Source organism: Mobula birostris, chromosome 8 (genome assembly GCF_030028105.1).
Source record: "Mobula birostris isolate sMobBir1 chromosome 8, sMobBir1.hap1, whole genome shotgun sequence".
NCBI classification, from domain to species: domain Eukaryota; kingdom Metazoa; phylum Chordata; class Chondrichthyes; order Myliobatiformes; family Myliobatidae; genus Mobula; species Mobula birostris.
Genome location: NC_092377.1, coordinates 130,783,683 through 130,798,762, shown reverse-complemented (window position 1 = coordinate 130,798,762; position 15,080 = coordinate 130,783,683). Strand labels below are relative to the sequence as shown.

Here is a 15,080-nt window from a genome sequence, read left to right as displayed (position 1 = left end):
AAGAGAGGGTGAGAATGGGAAAGAGGTGGAAGCAGTTGAAAGGAGGTGAAGAGGGCAAGAGGGGTTGAGGGAAAGAGATAAGAAGGGTTATAGAGGGCAAGAGGACCAAAAGAGGCAAAGAAGATTAATATGAAGGAAATGAAGGGTTGAGGGGGTAAAGAGGAAGAAGAGCGGACAGGAATTAGATCAACAGAAATGCCTGAACTGTACACACTCCCGACCTCTCCCGCACCCCATGCATCTCTCCAAACCAGTGTCCCTCATCACTACCACCCCATCCCTCCCTCCCGGTTTCACACACCCTCCCATCCCTCCGTCACGCAGGAGACTGTCACAACGTTCGTAGACATTCCCAGTCATATAAGCCTCTATCAGATCTCCCCTCAGCTTCTGAAATCAATCCGAGTTTGTCCAACATCTCCTACAGCTCGTGCCCTCTAAACCAGGCAGCGTCTCAGTAAGTCTCTTCTGCACCCTCCCCAAAGCCTTCGCATTCTTCCTGTAGCAGGGCAACCAGAACTGAATGCGATAGTCCAGATGGGACTGATCAGAGATTTATAAAGCTGCAGCATTAACTTACTGACGCTCAAACTCAATGGTCCAACTGATGAAGGCAAGCAAGACATGCACCTTCTTTACCACCTTGTCCACTTTCAGACCGGTCTGCTTGACCATATACCATCCCTTTACATTTGAACTCCCAAAGCACCACTCCGCAGCTTGTCCAGATTAAACTCCACCTGTCATTCCCGCCCCCCCCCCCGGGTCTGCAGCTAAAACAAGGGATGCTGTACTTACGTGGGACTGAGGGGGGCATTTCCCTGAGGCGGTACCAGGCTGTTTCTGCCTGTCATTGATGGCTTCATTAGATTCAGGGCTTCTTGCGTAGTCCGTATTTTATCACACCAGCTGCGGGAGATAGGAGAATGTTCTTAATTATCTCAAACGGCTCAACGAGGTCCCGTTTCCCCCAACAAACCCTCAACTCTGGCCGCGACTTCGGCCTCACCTGCGTCTCTCAGACACCGTCGGTGCGACCAGCTCGTAGATCTGGGCCCCCGTAGATGTCTGGAAGATGATGAAGAAGGCCTTACGGTCTGGAAGAGAGGAAGGTGGAGAGCATTAGAGGGGGAGATGGATGGCGGGGGAGGAGTTGGACAGGAGCTGAGCCTCGGCTAAATGCGTGATTGGACCACACATGCACACTCAGGTGTGTACGCAGGGAATACATGTGGGGAATAAACTCGCAGGACACACACAAAGGAAACTCGCACACATGCACACAAAACACAGGAATAGACACAGGACACACACAAAATACATGTATCAAGTCACAAGAACACACACACACGCAATACAAATGCACTCACACCACACAGGGATATGTGCACAGAAATATACTCAGTAGGCAACACACACTAAACACTGGCATGTGCATACACACGCACACAGAAGCAAGGAAGCGCGTGGGTGAGGAAGTGGGGGGGAAGAGGATGACGGGAGGATTATAAGGGTGGGAACAAGGCAGGGGACAGAGAGGGACAACGTGAGTTAGGGGAAGATGGAGGGGAGCGGAGAGCAAGAGAAGGTGAGGAAGGTGACAGGCAGCGAGGAGGTGGAAGGGCAGTGCGGAGAGGGTGGGAGCGATGGGGGGGGAAGGAGAGGAGACTAGGGAGAGAAAAAGGTAGAGAAGACGAGGGGAGAGAGGGGAGGGAGAGAGACAAGCTAACACCATGAGCGGCAAACGGAGGGAAGGCGAGAGGGAGAAGCAGAGCATGGGAGAGAAAAGGAAGGGAGGGGGGAAAGAGAACAAGAGAGCGAGAGGGAGAGAAGATGGTGGAGACTGAGGGGAAGAGTGATGGTTGAGTGGAGAGGGAGACAACAGGGAGAGGACAAACTGATACAACATCAGACTCGCATTCCCAAACCTGCACCCCATCCTACCCACCCCATGCCTTCCCACTCCTGGGTCTGTCACCCACGCTGTGCCTACCTGTGGCCACGTCGCGGGCCAGCACACTGCCAAGCTTGACGATGGGACACAGAAGCTGCTTTCCCTCGGCGGTACTGCTCGAATTCTTGCTGTGGCACTTGAGAACCATCCGCTCATCCACCTTCTGCATCAGCACCAGGCTGTCGTCCAGCAGCAACACATGCACATCTGCAGACGGAGAGGCATTAGACAAGGGCTGAACCCCGGGGGGGGGGGGGGGAGAGAGGGTGACGCGGAGGAGCAAGAGGGGGGTGGGGAGTGGTGTGGTGAGGGAGATGGGGGAATGCATGGGAAGGAACTGGGGGGATGGGTGGGAGATGATGGGAATGGGTAGGAGATGGGGGGAGAGAGAAAAAGAAAGAAAGAAGGAAAGAAAAAGAAGAGAAGAAGGAACCCAGAATAGGGGACACACTCAGTGCTGGAGGCACTCAGTAGGCCAGGCAGTATATTGGAAAAGAATATAGTTGACGTTTTGGGCCAAAACCTTTCGGCTGAATAGGGACCCTACTTTGTATCTTGGATCCTGACTCCACATCCCAGATGGAGATAGGGATTCTAGAACCACACCTTTGTCAGTCTCTTGACACTGCCCACCTCTGGCGCAAATCACCTCAAACGGGGTCCTGAACCTGCACTATGGACTCCACACTTCATAATAAAATCTTTTGTACCCAGACATAAGCTCCTAACCCCCTTTGGCTTGTTCCACAGCCTCACTCACCAATTGCCTTCTCCTTAGTCAACCTCCAGACCAGTGGCCCTTCATGCTCCATCCGTTTCTGCGTGAGATCCAGGTTCTGTAGCAAGAGGCACAGGGGTCAGGGTGAAAGTCAAGTTTACTGTCAGATACACAAGTCCATGTATGGGCTGGTGTAATGAAAACCTTACTTGCAACAGCTTCATAGGCACAGAGCATCACGTAAGCAGCATTCACGAGGAAAATATAAATTAATCATAAATTATGCACCATTTTTACAGAAAATAACACAATTAGAACAAAAGCTGTCTATTGTTGTTGTACAAAGTGCTCACATTGTTGCTGCACTGAGTCAGTGATTGGGGTTGTGCTGGTTGGTTCAGGAACCAAATGGTTGAAGGGAAGTAGCCGTTCCTGTATATGGTGGTGTGGGTCTTCAGGCTTCTGTACCTTAAGTTCGATGAGAGAAGCAAGAGGACAGCTTAATTGACGAAGCACCTCCTGTAGATAATACAAATGGTGGGGAGGCACGTGCCTGTAATGTATTGGGTTGACTCCACCACTCTCTGCAGCTTCTTGCATTCCTGCACATTTGAATTGCCCTCTCAGGCACAATGCAACTAGTCAGAAGGTTGTTAGAGTGCTCAGTGTCAAGCCAAACCTCCTAAAACAGAAAAGGCTTTCCTTGAGATTACATCTATGTGCGTGGCCCAGAACCGGTCACCCGAGACGTTAATGCCCAGGGATTTCAAGCCGCTGACTCCACTTCCTTCTCCTTCCTGAAGTCAGCCCTCAGCTCTTTATCTTCAACGACGGTGAGCAAGAGGTTGTTGTTGGGGCACCACTCGACCAGTGGTAACGCCTCATTCCAGTAAACTGACTCATCAGTGCCGGCGATTCGTCCAGGGACGGCAATGATATCAGCAAATCTGAACACAGCCGTGGAGCCGAGGGCAGGCATTGGGATAATTATCCCTCCTGTGTTTGCTGCAGATTCAGTCCCACTAGGAACTGCTCCACCCCTATTTATTAGGATCCAAGCTTTAATACTTAACTTGTATTTAATAAGGGTGGATGGGAGTCCCACGTACTCTGCAGTGCTGAAGAAATAACATGCAGGGAGAAAAAAAAGGACCAAGAAACTTATCATTAAACTTTTAGTTCCTAACTTCTACAGTTGTTCCTGGATATCAATATCTCAGAGGATCTATCCTGGGTCGAAAACATTGATGAAATCATGAAGAAGGCAGGCCAGCAACTTTTTGTTTGGGGTATGAGGAGTTAGGGATATCACCAGGTTTCTGCAAGATGGGCAGTGCAGAGCATTCTGACTGGCTGCATTGCTGCCCAGTATGGAGGCTCCAATGCGCAGGGTCGCAAGAGGCTGCAGTGCATTGGAGACCGGCCGGCCCCACCACAGGCACAACCCCTCCCTTCTCCAGAAGGTGGTGCCTCAAGAAAGTGGCATCCATTAGAAAGGACCATGCCCATATGACCATCCGCAACATGCCCCCTTCTCATTACGACCATCAGGCAGGTGGTACAGGAGCCAGAAGATCCACACTCAATGATTCAGGAACAGCGGCTTCACCTTCACCCTGAGAATCCTGAGTGGTCCATGAACCCATGAACACCAGCTCATTATTCCTTTATTCTGCATTATATACTTATGTTGAAATTTATAGTAATTCAAGTTCTTATCTCACGGTACTGCTAAGTTAGAGATAATAAATCTGATTCCATACATAGTGGGGTGAATTTTTCAGAGAATATAATCTCCCTAAAGTAAAGGTGCCAGGAGATGTTTATAATGGGTAAGACTTGACTCGAGAATTAGAATGGGTATATCATGACCAGGTGAGACTTGGGGGTCTTTTAAGAGTGTTAATACTCTTCAGGTCTTGGGGTGGGGGGGGAGCTGAAGACCGGGGGAGTGATGTTGGGGTGCAGCAGAACAAAGTTTAACATGGGACGCTGCCTCCAGAGGAAGAGGGGAGGTGTTACAGGTACAGACAGATAGGGGGAAGGGGACTGGGATGGAGCGAGGGGTAAGGGGATTGCAACTTAGAGGGAAAAGGGGGATTGAAATGGAGAGTGGGAGTGAAGGGGAATTGAGACACAGAGAGAAGGTGGTAAGGGAGATTGGGATGGAGAGGGCGGAAAGGGGAATTGGGACCAAGAGAGCGTGATGAGGATTGGTACACAGTCAGAGAAGGAAGTAAATTGGTACAAAGAGAATATGGGAAAGGGAATTGGTACAGAGAGATGGGGAAGCGGGTTGGGATGGATAGAGAGAGGGAAAGGGATGGAATGGACAGAGAGAGGGGAAGGGATTGGGATGGACAGAGAGGGGAAGAGATTGGGATGGACAGAGAGGGGAAGAGATTGGGATGGACAGAGAGGGGAAGGGATTGGGATGAACAGAGAGAGGGGAAACGATTGGGATGGACAGAGAGAAAGGAAGGGATTGGGATGGAGAGAGAGGTGGTTAAGGGGGTTTGGGACAGAGAAAAGAAGAGATGGAACAAAGAGAGAGGAGAGGATGGGATGGAGAGAGAGGGGAGGGGTTTGGGATGGAGCGATGAGGAAAAAGGCGGATTGGAAAGGAGAGGGGGAAGGGGGTCAGTGAGAGAAGTGAAGGAGTTTGGGACAGAGAGGTTGGGAAAGGGGTTGTGATAGAGAGAGAGAGAGGCGGAAGGGGTTGGACAGAAAGAGCAGGGGATTGAACAAAGAAGGGAATGGGGACAGAAAGAGAGGCAGGGAAATGATGAAAGGAAGAATCTATTGATTGGTAGGTGCGAGGGGTTGATTGGGGGAGGTGACGTTGACAGAGACAGGGGACTGTGAGAAAGAGAGGTAGGGGAAATTGATAGAGAGAGAAAAGACAGTGAGCTTGGACAGGCAGTTGGGAGGTGGGGGTGGGGGGGGATAAATGCTACTTCCATTTCCTATACTGAGACCAACCCTTCAGGTACATGGTAATAACCTCGCTCACACACAGCCCGGACAGAAATAATCTCACAGTGAGGATTGTCTGTTGTCCACATCAGATTAGTTCACCTCCCACACACCCCTCTTTTGACAACACCAACCCAACGACATTACCTTGATATATTCAACCGTGAAAGGATCTGTACTCTGTTTTAGGTTTGTGACATCGAGTCGACGCTGGTAATCGTTCAGGCGCTGCAAGGGTTAAATGTCAGATCTCAACTCAGACACACAAACTGCAGAAACTGCCCTCTCTCCACACTGTCCCACTGTCCCATCACCCACTCCCGGGATCAGACACAGAGTGAAGCTCCCTCCACACTGTCCCATCACACACTCCCAGGGTCAGATGGAGTGAAACTCCCTCTACACCGTCCCATCACACACTCCTAAGGTTAGACACAGAGTGAGGCTCCCTCCACACTGTCCCATCACACACTCCCAGGGTCAGACATAGAATGAAGCTCCCTCCACACCGTCCCATCACACACTCCCAGGAAGATCCCTCCACACTGTCCCATCACACACTCCCAGGGTCAGACATAGAATGAAGCTTCCTCCACACCGTCCCATCACACATTCCCGGGGTCAGACACAGAGTGAAGCTCCCTCCACACCGCTCCATCACACACTCCCAGGGTCAGACACAGAGTGAAGCTCCCTCCACACCGTTCCATCACACACTCCCAGGGTCAGACACAGAGTGAAGCTCCCTCCACACCGTTCCATCACACACTCCCAGGGTCAGATGCAGAGTGAAGATCCCACCACCCACACTACCTGTCCCACAGTGCAGCAGTTCCCTCCCCAACTTCCCATGGAGTTTCATACCCGCAAGTTCTCCATGTCCCGCACTTCCTGGTTGACATCCTTCAGGATATTGCGACAGCATTCCGCTGCCTGCTGTGCCTTCTGCTTCTCATCACCTTCCTCTGTTGTGGTGGAGACAAAGGGAAAGTTACACACGGCCCAAGACGGGACAAAGATGATCAACACCCCCTGTTCCACTGGTGTAGGACACATGAAATGCTGGAGGAACTCAGCATGTCAGGAGGTGAATAAACAAACGATGTTTCTGACCAAGGCCCTTAACCAGGACGAGAAGAGTAGGGGGAAGAAGCTGGAATAAGAAGGTGGGGGAAGGGGAGGGAATACAAGCTGGAAGGTGGAAGGTAAAGGCAGGTGGGTGAAGGAGGAGGAGGAAATGAAGGAAAAAGCTGGGAAGTGGGGTTGGGAAAGGTGAAGAGCTGAAGGAGAGAGGAGAGTGGACCTCGGTACAAAGGGACACTAGAGCGAGGTGATAGGCAAGTAAGGAGAAGTGAATAGGTGAGAGGAGAGCCTGAATGAGGAATGGAAGAAGAGAGAAGGGGGAGGGGGCAGAAATTACCGTAAGATAGGGACACCGATGCTCATGCTTTCAGGTCGGAGGCTACCCAGGTGGAACGTGAGGTGTTGCTCCTCCAACCTGAGCACGGCGCCATCTTGGCAGCGGAGGATGTTGCGGAGCGACGTGTCAGAACGCGAATGGTTGGCCACCGGGAGATCCGGCTTGTAGCGGACAGAGTGACGGTGCTCAACAAAGCGGTTCCCCGACCTATACCTGGTTTCGCCGATGATTACTTTAGTTATTTAGTGATACAGTGTGGACGGACCAGTCCCTTCAAGCCACACCACTTCCAGCAACCACCCACAAACCCTAACCTCATCACAGGACAATTTACAATGACCAGTTAACCTGCCTGGTATGTCTTTGGGCGGTGGGAGGAAACTGGGGCACCCCGGGGAAAACCCATACGCTTCACAGGGAGGACGTACAGAGACTCCTTACAGACCAGTGCCAGGATTGAACTCTGATGGGGAGTTCGGGGAGGCGGAATGAAGTTAAGATGGCACTAAACGGTGAATCCTTTGCTTGCATCTTTGGAAACAGCTCTATTTCCATCTTTAATATATTTATTTTTCCATTTCAGGGTTCTTTTGAAGACCCTGACCTGGAGTTACATGCTGACTACAGTTCTTTGCAGGAATGGGACTCATTCTCGAGGTTTCAGGACCGGCCGTTGTTCACACGCCAAGGGTTCAGCCTGAGAGTCCGGCTTGGATTTGGAAGCCTAAGATCTCGGGGCTCTGGAGACGGGCGGATCAAGGGTCGGTATCATGGCAGGAGACCCAGGTGTCGTCGGGGGAGTCGCAAAATCTTCTGCTGTGTGCCCAAAGACCCGGGATCTTTGAGATCTTTGGAAACAGAGCTCAGAAAAAGCGACATAATGGATTTTTAACATCATAAACCAGCGAGTTGTTTGTCATGTCTCCCCGCTCGCTGGGAAAATAGAGACACCTTCTTCTCCTTTATTAGAGAGAGAGAGAGAGAGAGAGAGAGAGAGAGAGAGAGAGAACCTGTGGTATGTCGAATGCCAGGTGAAACACAAAGTCTTTGGGGTAACTGCAAGTCTGTGTCTTCGTTATTGCTTTGCTCACACTTGAGTGCTCAGTGGCTGTGACAATGCTTTTTTTTTGCCGGTGGTGGGAGGGAGGATTGTTGTTCACTTCCACTTATGCTTAGGAGGGAGGTTAGCTGGGGGGGGGGGACTTTGGGGTTCATATGTTTAACTGTTGTTCATCCTTTGGGACAATTCTCTGTTTTTGAGGATGTTTGCGAAGAAAAAGCATTTCAGGAGGTATATTGTGTACATTTCTCTGACATTAAATTGCACCTTTTGATTTTGATTCTGTACAGCGAGAGCTCAGGGAAACCGGCACCAAATTCCCTGTATGTGTCCACGTACTTGGCGATAATAAAGGATTCTGATTTTGACCTTTGAACCCTGGAATGCCCCAAGCTGTAATAGCGCGCGCTAACCACTACGCTACAGTGATGTCGAGGAGGCCACACTGGGAGCACCAGATAAAGTAGACAACAGATGAAATGTTGCCCAACCAAGGTGATCTATTTGGGGTCCTGAATGGTGCTGAAGGAGGGGGTGAATGGGCAGGTGTAGCACCTCTTCTGCTTGCAGGGCTCAGTGCCAGGAGGGAGATTAGTGGGGGGGGGGTGATGAATGGAATCAGATTTATTATCACCGGCATGTGAGGTGAAATTTGTTAACTCAGCAGCAGCAATTCAATGCAAGGGGATCGTGGCGGGAGTGATCCCTGTGGAAAGCAGAGACTTGGGGGGGGGGGGAGGGCAGGAAAAGATATAATTGGCGGTAGGATCCTGTTGAAATTGGCGGACTTTATCACTCATGGGGCGATAGCTCAGGACACGAGGAACTCTATCCTTGTTAAGGTGGCAGGAAGAAGACGAGAGAGTGGATGTCCGGGAAATGGAGGAGACACAGGCGAGGACTTGTGTTGGAGGAAGGAGAACTGTTCTTTGAGGGAGGAGAACAGCTCTGATGTACAGGAAAGGAAAGCCTCAGCCTGGGAAGAGCAGTGCAGGAGAAGCTGGTGTCATCCAATCCCCGGAAACAAATATATACTCTCTGGAATAACTTTTATGAAGATCAACTTAATATACATGTAATTCATTTACGATCACTAATGTATCCACAATAAAAGTCACTTAGTTAGTTCAAGTAATACAAATGGTTCAGACAAACAAATCTTAACCAAATTCATAGTAAAACTCAAATGAAAATTAATCTGACTCTGAAAACTGGTGAACGGCAGGGCCCTTGGGAGTGTTTTAGAACAGAGAGACCTATGGCTTCAGGTACTTGGTATCCCTGCGAGTGATGTTACAAGGTGGTGAGGAAGGTGTTTGGAATACCAGTCTCCATCAGGCAGGGCACTGACTGTTACAGCTGGGACATCCTGCTGCAGTCATGCAAGGTACTGGCGAGGCCGTGCCGGGAGTATTGTGTACTGTTTTAGTTGCCCTTTTAAAAGGGAGATGTCATGTAAGCTGGAAAGAGCTCAAGGACGATTCACGGGAATGTTGCCAGGATTTGAGGGCCTTCAGTTATAGGGAGAGGTTGGGCAGGCTGGGTCTTTGCTTCTTGGAGCGTAGGAAACTGAAGGGTGACCTGAAAGGGGGCATAAATAGGGGAACGCATTGAAGTCTACTTTGCTAGGGAAAGGGAGCAAAAAGCTAGAGGTATAGGTTTAAAGGGTGTGAGGACACCCAGCAGGACTAAAAAACACAAGACCTGACAAAGGGCGGATGTGCTCCTTGTGAGCCAACAGCCATCTTCCACGGAAGAGATTAAAGCCTCACCACATATCTACGAATCATATGCTGTGCACCTAGTTAGAAGAGACATGATGAACTTGGCGCTGCACCGTGTGCCTGGACCTGCCCAAGGCCTCTGCCTAAGGAAGGGCCGAGCTCGAAGAAGCGGCCGTGGCTGGAGGCCAACACGGCCTCGGACTCGAGTTTGGCTGGGGCAGCGGCGGGCAGTGCCAAGGCGGACAGCGAGAACAAACTGGAGGAGAGGCTGTACTCGGTGCTGTTGCAAGATCGAAGAAGATGGAGGTGCATAGCCACCAACCCCGGATTCGGGACGGCATCCACTGACTGGCTGATAGGTTTAAAGTGAGAGGAGAGTAGTTTTAAAGGGACTTGAGGGGTAACTCGCTTTTTTTTGCTGTTTGCACAATTTGTCCTTTTTCTTGGCACGTTGGCGGTTTGATTTTTTTTTCTTTGAATGGGTTCCATGGTGTTTCTTTGTTTCGTGGCTGTCTATGGGAAGACAATCTCAGGGTTGTATGCTATTAAATGTACTTTGAATCTTTGCAATTAATGGATTAATGTATGGGGAGCAGCCAATCTCTCTTGGTCTGTACTTGTTAGGAGTTCAGAGGAGGAGGGAAATTTCATTGAAACTTACTAGATCCTGGATTGACCAAATGTGGTGAGCATGTTTCCATCAGCCAGAATAGAAGGGTGTCCCTTTAGAACAGAGATGAAGACGAATTTCTTCAGCTGGACGCTGGTGAATCTGTGGAATTTATTGCTATAGGTGGCTGAGGAGGTCAAGCCAGCGGGTACGTTTAAAGCAGAGATTGATAGGTTTTAGATTGGTAAGGGGTGAAGGGTTACAGGGCAAAGGTGGGAGAATAGAATTGAGAAGGAAAAATATCTCAGCCAAGGTCGAATGGTGGAGCAGACTCCATGGGCAAAATGGACTAATTAACTGGTTTATTTATCACACTTTTCCTCAAAAACAATCACTGCAATCAGTAGCCTGTAATTTCCCTCTCAGAGTCGAACTGTTGAACTGCCTGTATGACCTGGCAGTGTGAACGAAAGTCTCGTTGGTACAGGGCGGTTAAGGCATGGTATGGACAGGCCAAACTGAGGCAGTGGGGCCCAGGCCCAATTATGTGGAACAAGACAATTCTTGGCTGCTGGAGTGCACTCGGAGGCAATTTGAAGCAGCATAACTGAGGACAGGTAGTCAAGGTAGTGGGGCCTGAGGAACAACCCAGGGTTTGACCGATTTAAGTGCAGGGCTGAATTGGAAATTCTGTGCATGGTCTGAATTGAGGTGATGGATCTAGGGCCCACAGGCGCATTGAAGTAGCAGGGCCTGGGGTTCAAGAGCAAGGAACAATCCGCTGTTTGGCCGATTTATGCACTGGGCCAGATTGAAAAGGTCAGGGTGACGGGGTGGTGGCGAGGGACAGGTCTTCAGCTTGCTGATCCTCAGTGTTTACTCATCACAATGCTGAACTGAGATTGTGGCCTGCAACTAATGGGCTCCTGGATCAGCTATGACCTGCTTCGTGGCTGTGGACTCCTTCAGTTCTGAAAGTCACTTGCTTATTTTTATTCTTTGCATGATTGGTTCTCTCTTTGCACATCGGGTGTTTGACGGTCTTTTTTTAAAAGTGGGTTCTATTGGCTTCTATATTTTGTGGCTGCCTGTAAGGGGATGATTCTCAATGTTGTATATAGTATCACAAACATGAGAAAATCTGCTGGTGCTGTAAATCCAGAGCAACACACACAAAATGCTGGAGGAACTCAGCAGACCAGGCAGCAGCTGGGGAAAAGAGTTAACAGTCGACGTTTTGGGCCAAAACTCTTCATCAGGACTGGGACTTTAGGCTCCAGAGGCCAAAAATGACCATGTATAGTACACATCCTTTAATAATAAATGTACTTTGAACTTTGATCTCCGTTTCAGATATGATCTTAGATGCAGAGAGCATCATACAGAATAGCAAATGGCCCTTGTCCACGCAGTCCACCCAATCATTTTAACTAATTTATTCTGACTGGTTAGATCATGCTCTGGTATGGCAATTCAAATGCAGAGGAATACAAGCAGCTGCAGAGTAGTGGACTCAGCCCATACATCATGGACACATCCCTCCCCACCACCAGTAGTACCTACAGGAGGTTCTGCCTCAAAAAGGCCCCCATCGTCCAGGCCACGCCGTTCCTCTCACAGCAGTTACAGAAGCTGGAAGGCTCACACCGGCAGGTATTCAGGAACAGCCACTGCCCTTCAGACATCAGAGTTTCGAACTGACGGGCAGAACCCTAACCCTGCCTCAGCGATGGAATGTCTCTTGCACAATCACGGATTTGACTCTGCTTCCCTCTATCACTTGAGTCATTGAGTAGAAGGATCAGGTTATGTGACAGCTTTACAAAACTCTGTTTAGGCTGCATCTGCAGCTTTGCATTCAGTACTGGTTGCCATTACAGGCAGAGTGTGAACACTTTGGACAGGCTGCAGAGGAGATTAGCCAGGATGCTGTCTAGATTAGAGGGTATATGAACTACAAAGATTGGTTGGACAACTCGGGTTGTTTTCTCTGGGGTTTTGTGGGCAGCGAGACCTGATCAAGGTTAATAAAGTTGTGAGTGGCATACCTTTCTCCAAGGGGCAAAATGTATTAGACTAAGATTCTTTGGCAGTAGGATTGGACGTGTGTTGGGAACACACCTGTTGATGTTCCACTGTACCTGTAAACGGTAAACTGTACCTGTTTACCTCGTGACGCTCCCCTTTGGTGGTATGGAATCTGAGATGGGACGGTAGATGTGTACCTGGTGATACTTCCCTGCAGTGGGATGGGTATGGGGCAGTACTCGTGTACTTAGTAATACTTCCCAGTGGAATGGGAAGAAGGGACAGTACCTGTGTACTTGGCGATGTTCTCCAGCAGCAGGGGATACTTGGTCAGCCTCTGCATCTCAATGGGGATAATATCCTTCAGCTGAAGCCTCCGGCACTGGGGGTTACTCTGGGCGTCCTGTAGGCAAGGGACACAGAATGAGGAACAGAGGAAGGGAGCAAGCTGGAGGGGGTGGAAGAGATGGCGGGGTAGGGAGAAGCAGAGAGGGAAAGGAGAGAGATGGACAGAGAGGAGAAAGAGATTGGGGGAGCAAGACAGCAACAGGGAGAATGAGACAGAAGGAGAGAGGAGGGCAATGAATGAGGGTGGTAGAGAGCTGCAGCGAGAGTGTGAGTGTTACAATGAAAGATAGTGGGTGACTTTAAGAGTATCAGTCAGAGAAGTCAATGAGAGAGAAGGGGAACATCAGGGAGGAGGAGAAGGGAGACAGAGAGGAGAAGGGTGAGAAGATGGTAAGGTGAGGGTGAAATGGAGGGGTAGATGGGGTGGTGGGAGTGGGCGAGGGGGAAGAGCTGTGAGTGAGAGGGGTGAGATAGGAAATGGGGAGATGGAAGGTGGGAGGCAGAGGGGAAAGGTGAGGGAGAGACCTGACAATAATTGGAGGAGCTGGGGTGAGTGGTTGGGTCTGAGGTGATATGAGGAGTAAATCTGCTCCCTTGCTCCTTCTTGGAAATGCGACTCTTCTTTCCCTGTTGGAGATCTCAAATTCCCACCGTCTCTCCATTATTCCGATGTCCTTTCCCCTCTGTATCTTCAGGACTTAAGATCCTTCTTCCTCTGCACCCACCCCCCATTTCCCATCCCCTCTCCCCAACAAATCTCATGCCCTCTCCCATTTCCTATCATCTCTATCTCCAACCCCACATCCCATCTTCCATCCCTCTCTCTCCCCTCCCTTTTCTTCCCATCACCCAATATCCCATCTCCTCTTTCCCCAGATCCCTGGAGACTGAGTATCCCACTAACCCTCCTTCTGCCCCCACTACCCCGGAGGGTGAGTCCCTACCTGGATGAACTGGCTGAAGCGCGGATCCTTCCTGCTTTTGCTCTTGATCAGCTCCAGCGCATAGGACTGCACGCTGCAGAAACGCGACGCAAGCTTCTTGAACCAGTCTCCCTCAGTCCCGTGGAACTGAAGGGGATGAAGACAGAGGCAGCAGCTGAGCAACGCAGTCTCATTGTTGTCCCCCACTGTCCTGCACGCGCCTCCGAGGTAAGCTCCCTTTGCTGTCCCGCACACATCCCCGATGTACGCACCATGCGCGTTCCCAGTGTACAGACCCCACCTTGTCCCGCATGTGACCCCAACGTACGCACAGTGCTGGACGCTTGCTGTGCGCATTCTCAATGTATAGACCCCACGTGTCCCCAATGTACGAACGCCATTCAGCCCCCCGATGTATGCACAGTGCCGTATGCACCCCACACTGTCCCACGCAAGTCCTCGCTGTACAAGCCCCACATGGTCTTCTGCTCGTCCCCACGTTCCCTGTAGTGTTACCAGTATACAAACCCCGCCCTGTCCCTCGTGCCTCTCCAATGTACGCACAACACCCCGCACACCCTATATACATCCCTGATGTAGGCACCCCACGCCACCCCACATGCACCTACCATGGCGAGGAGGGTGTCGCCGATCTCCATCACCAAGTAATCATTGTCTTGACGAATCTTTTTCATGTTGTTGTAGAACGAGGCTGTGGCGTGGAGGGAGATGGGCAAGGGGTTAGTGGTGGGCAAGGGGGTACAGTTGCACAAAACACCCAGACAGATGGCAGTAGAAGGGGAACTGCGACCGCTCCCAGACCCAACCCGTACCTCTCACCCCTCCTGGCCTCATCACCCAATCCTATCACAGAACCCTCCTCATCACCGACCTCTCCCCCTCAACCTTTGCCTCCCCATCAGCATCACCAACTGCCCCCCTCCCATCGTCCACTCCCTCACCCGTACCTGTATCTACACCTCCATCCCTCCCAATTTCTGCCCCTCCACCACCCCTCGCCAAACCCGCCACAAGACTCCCACCCTTGCCTCCCCAACAGCCCGCACCCAGCACACCTCCTGCACCCCCAGTCCTCGAGGGGTAGGAGACGTACCGTGGACTTCGATCAGCTCGTCCAGGCTGGGGAAGATGCTCTGGAGTTCGGTACCGGTGAGGATGCTCTCAGCCAGCATGCGTTGGTAGAATACCTCATAGAGCACCTTCAGCATTCTCATATGGGCATGCTCTGTGATGATCAATTCTGAGGGGGACAGTGAGTGTCAAAGACTGTTCTCCCCTCTTCTTCTCCCCTATCTTCT

At 50.7% G+C, this 15,080-nt stretch overlaps 1 protein-coding gene across 5 annotated transcripts in view; it reads right to left on the bottom strand.

The window, feature by feature from the left end:
* The window catches only part of arhgef1 (Rho guanine nucleotide exchange factor (GEF) 1), a 129,918-nt gene that overhangs the window by 11,239 nt on the left and 103,599 nt on the right, over positions 1–15,080 (bottom strand). For all 5 annotated transcript variants that reach the window (XM_072266262.1, XM_072266264.1, XM_072266266.1 and 2 more), the window contains 10 exons: positions 14,876–15,022; positions 14,391–14,473; positions 13,783–13,908; positions 12,779–12,893; positions 6,513–6,613; positions 5,796–5,876; positions 2,715–2,790; positions 1,994–2,161; positions 1,010–1,097; positions 799–909 (listed from right to left, as the gene is read on the bottom strand). In XM_072266262.1, the coding sequence (XP_072122363.1) occupies positions 799–909; positions 1,010–1,097; positions 1,994–2,161; positions 2,715–2,790; positions 5,796–5,876; positions 6,513–6,613; positions 12,779–12,893; positions 13,783–13,908; positions 14,391–14,473; positions 14,876–15,022 (1,096 nt within the window). The remainder of the gene's footprint in view (positions 1–798; positions 910–1,009; positions 1,098–1,993; positions 2,162–2,714; positions 2,791–5,795; positions 5,877–6,512; positions 6,614–12,778; positions 12,894–13,782; positions 13,909–14,390; positions 14,474–14,875; positions 15,023–15,080) is intronic.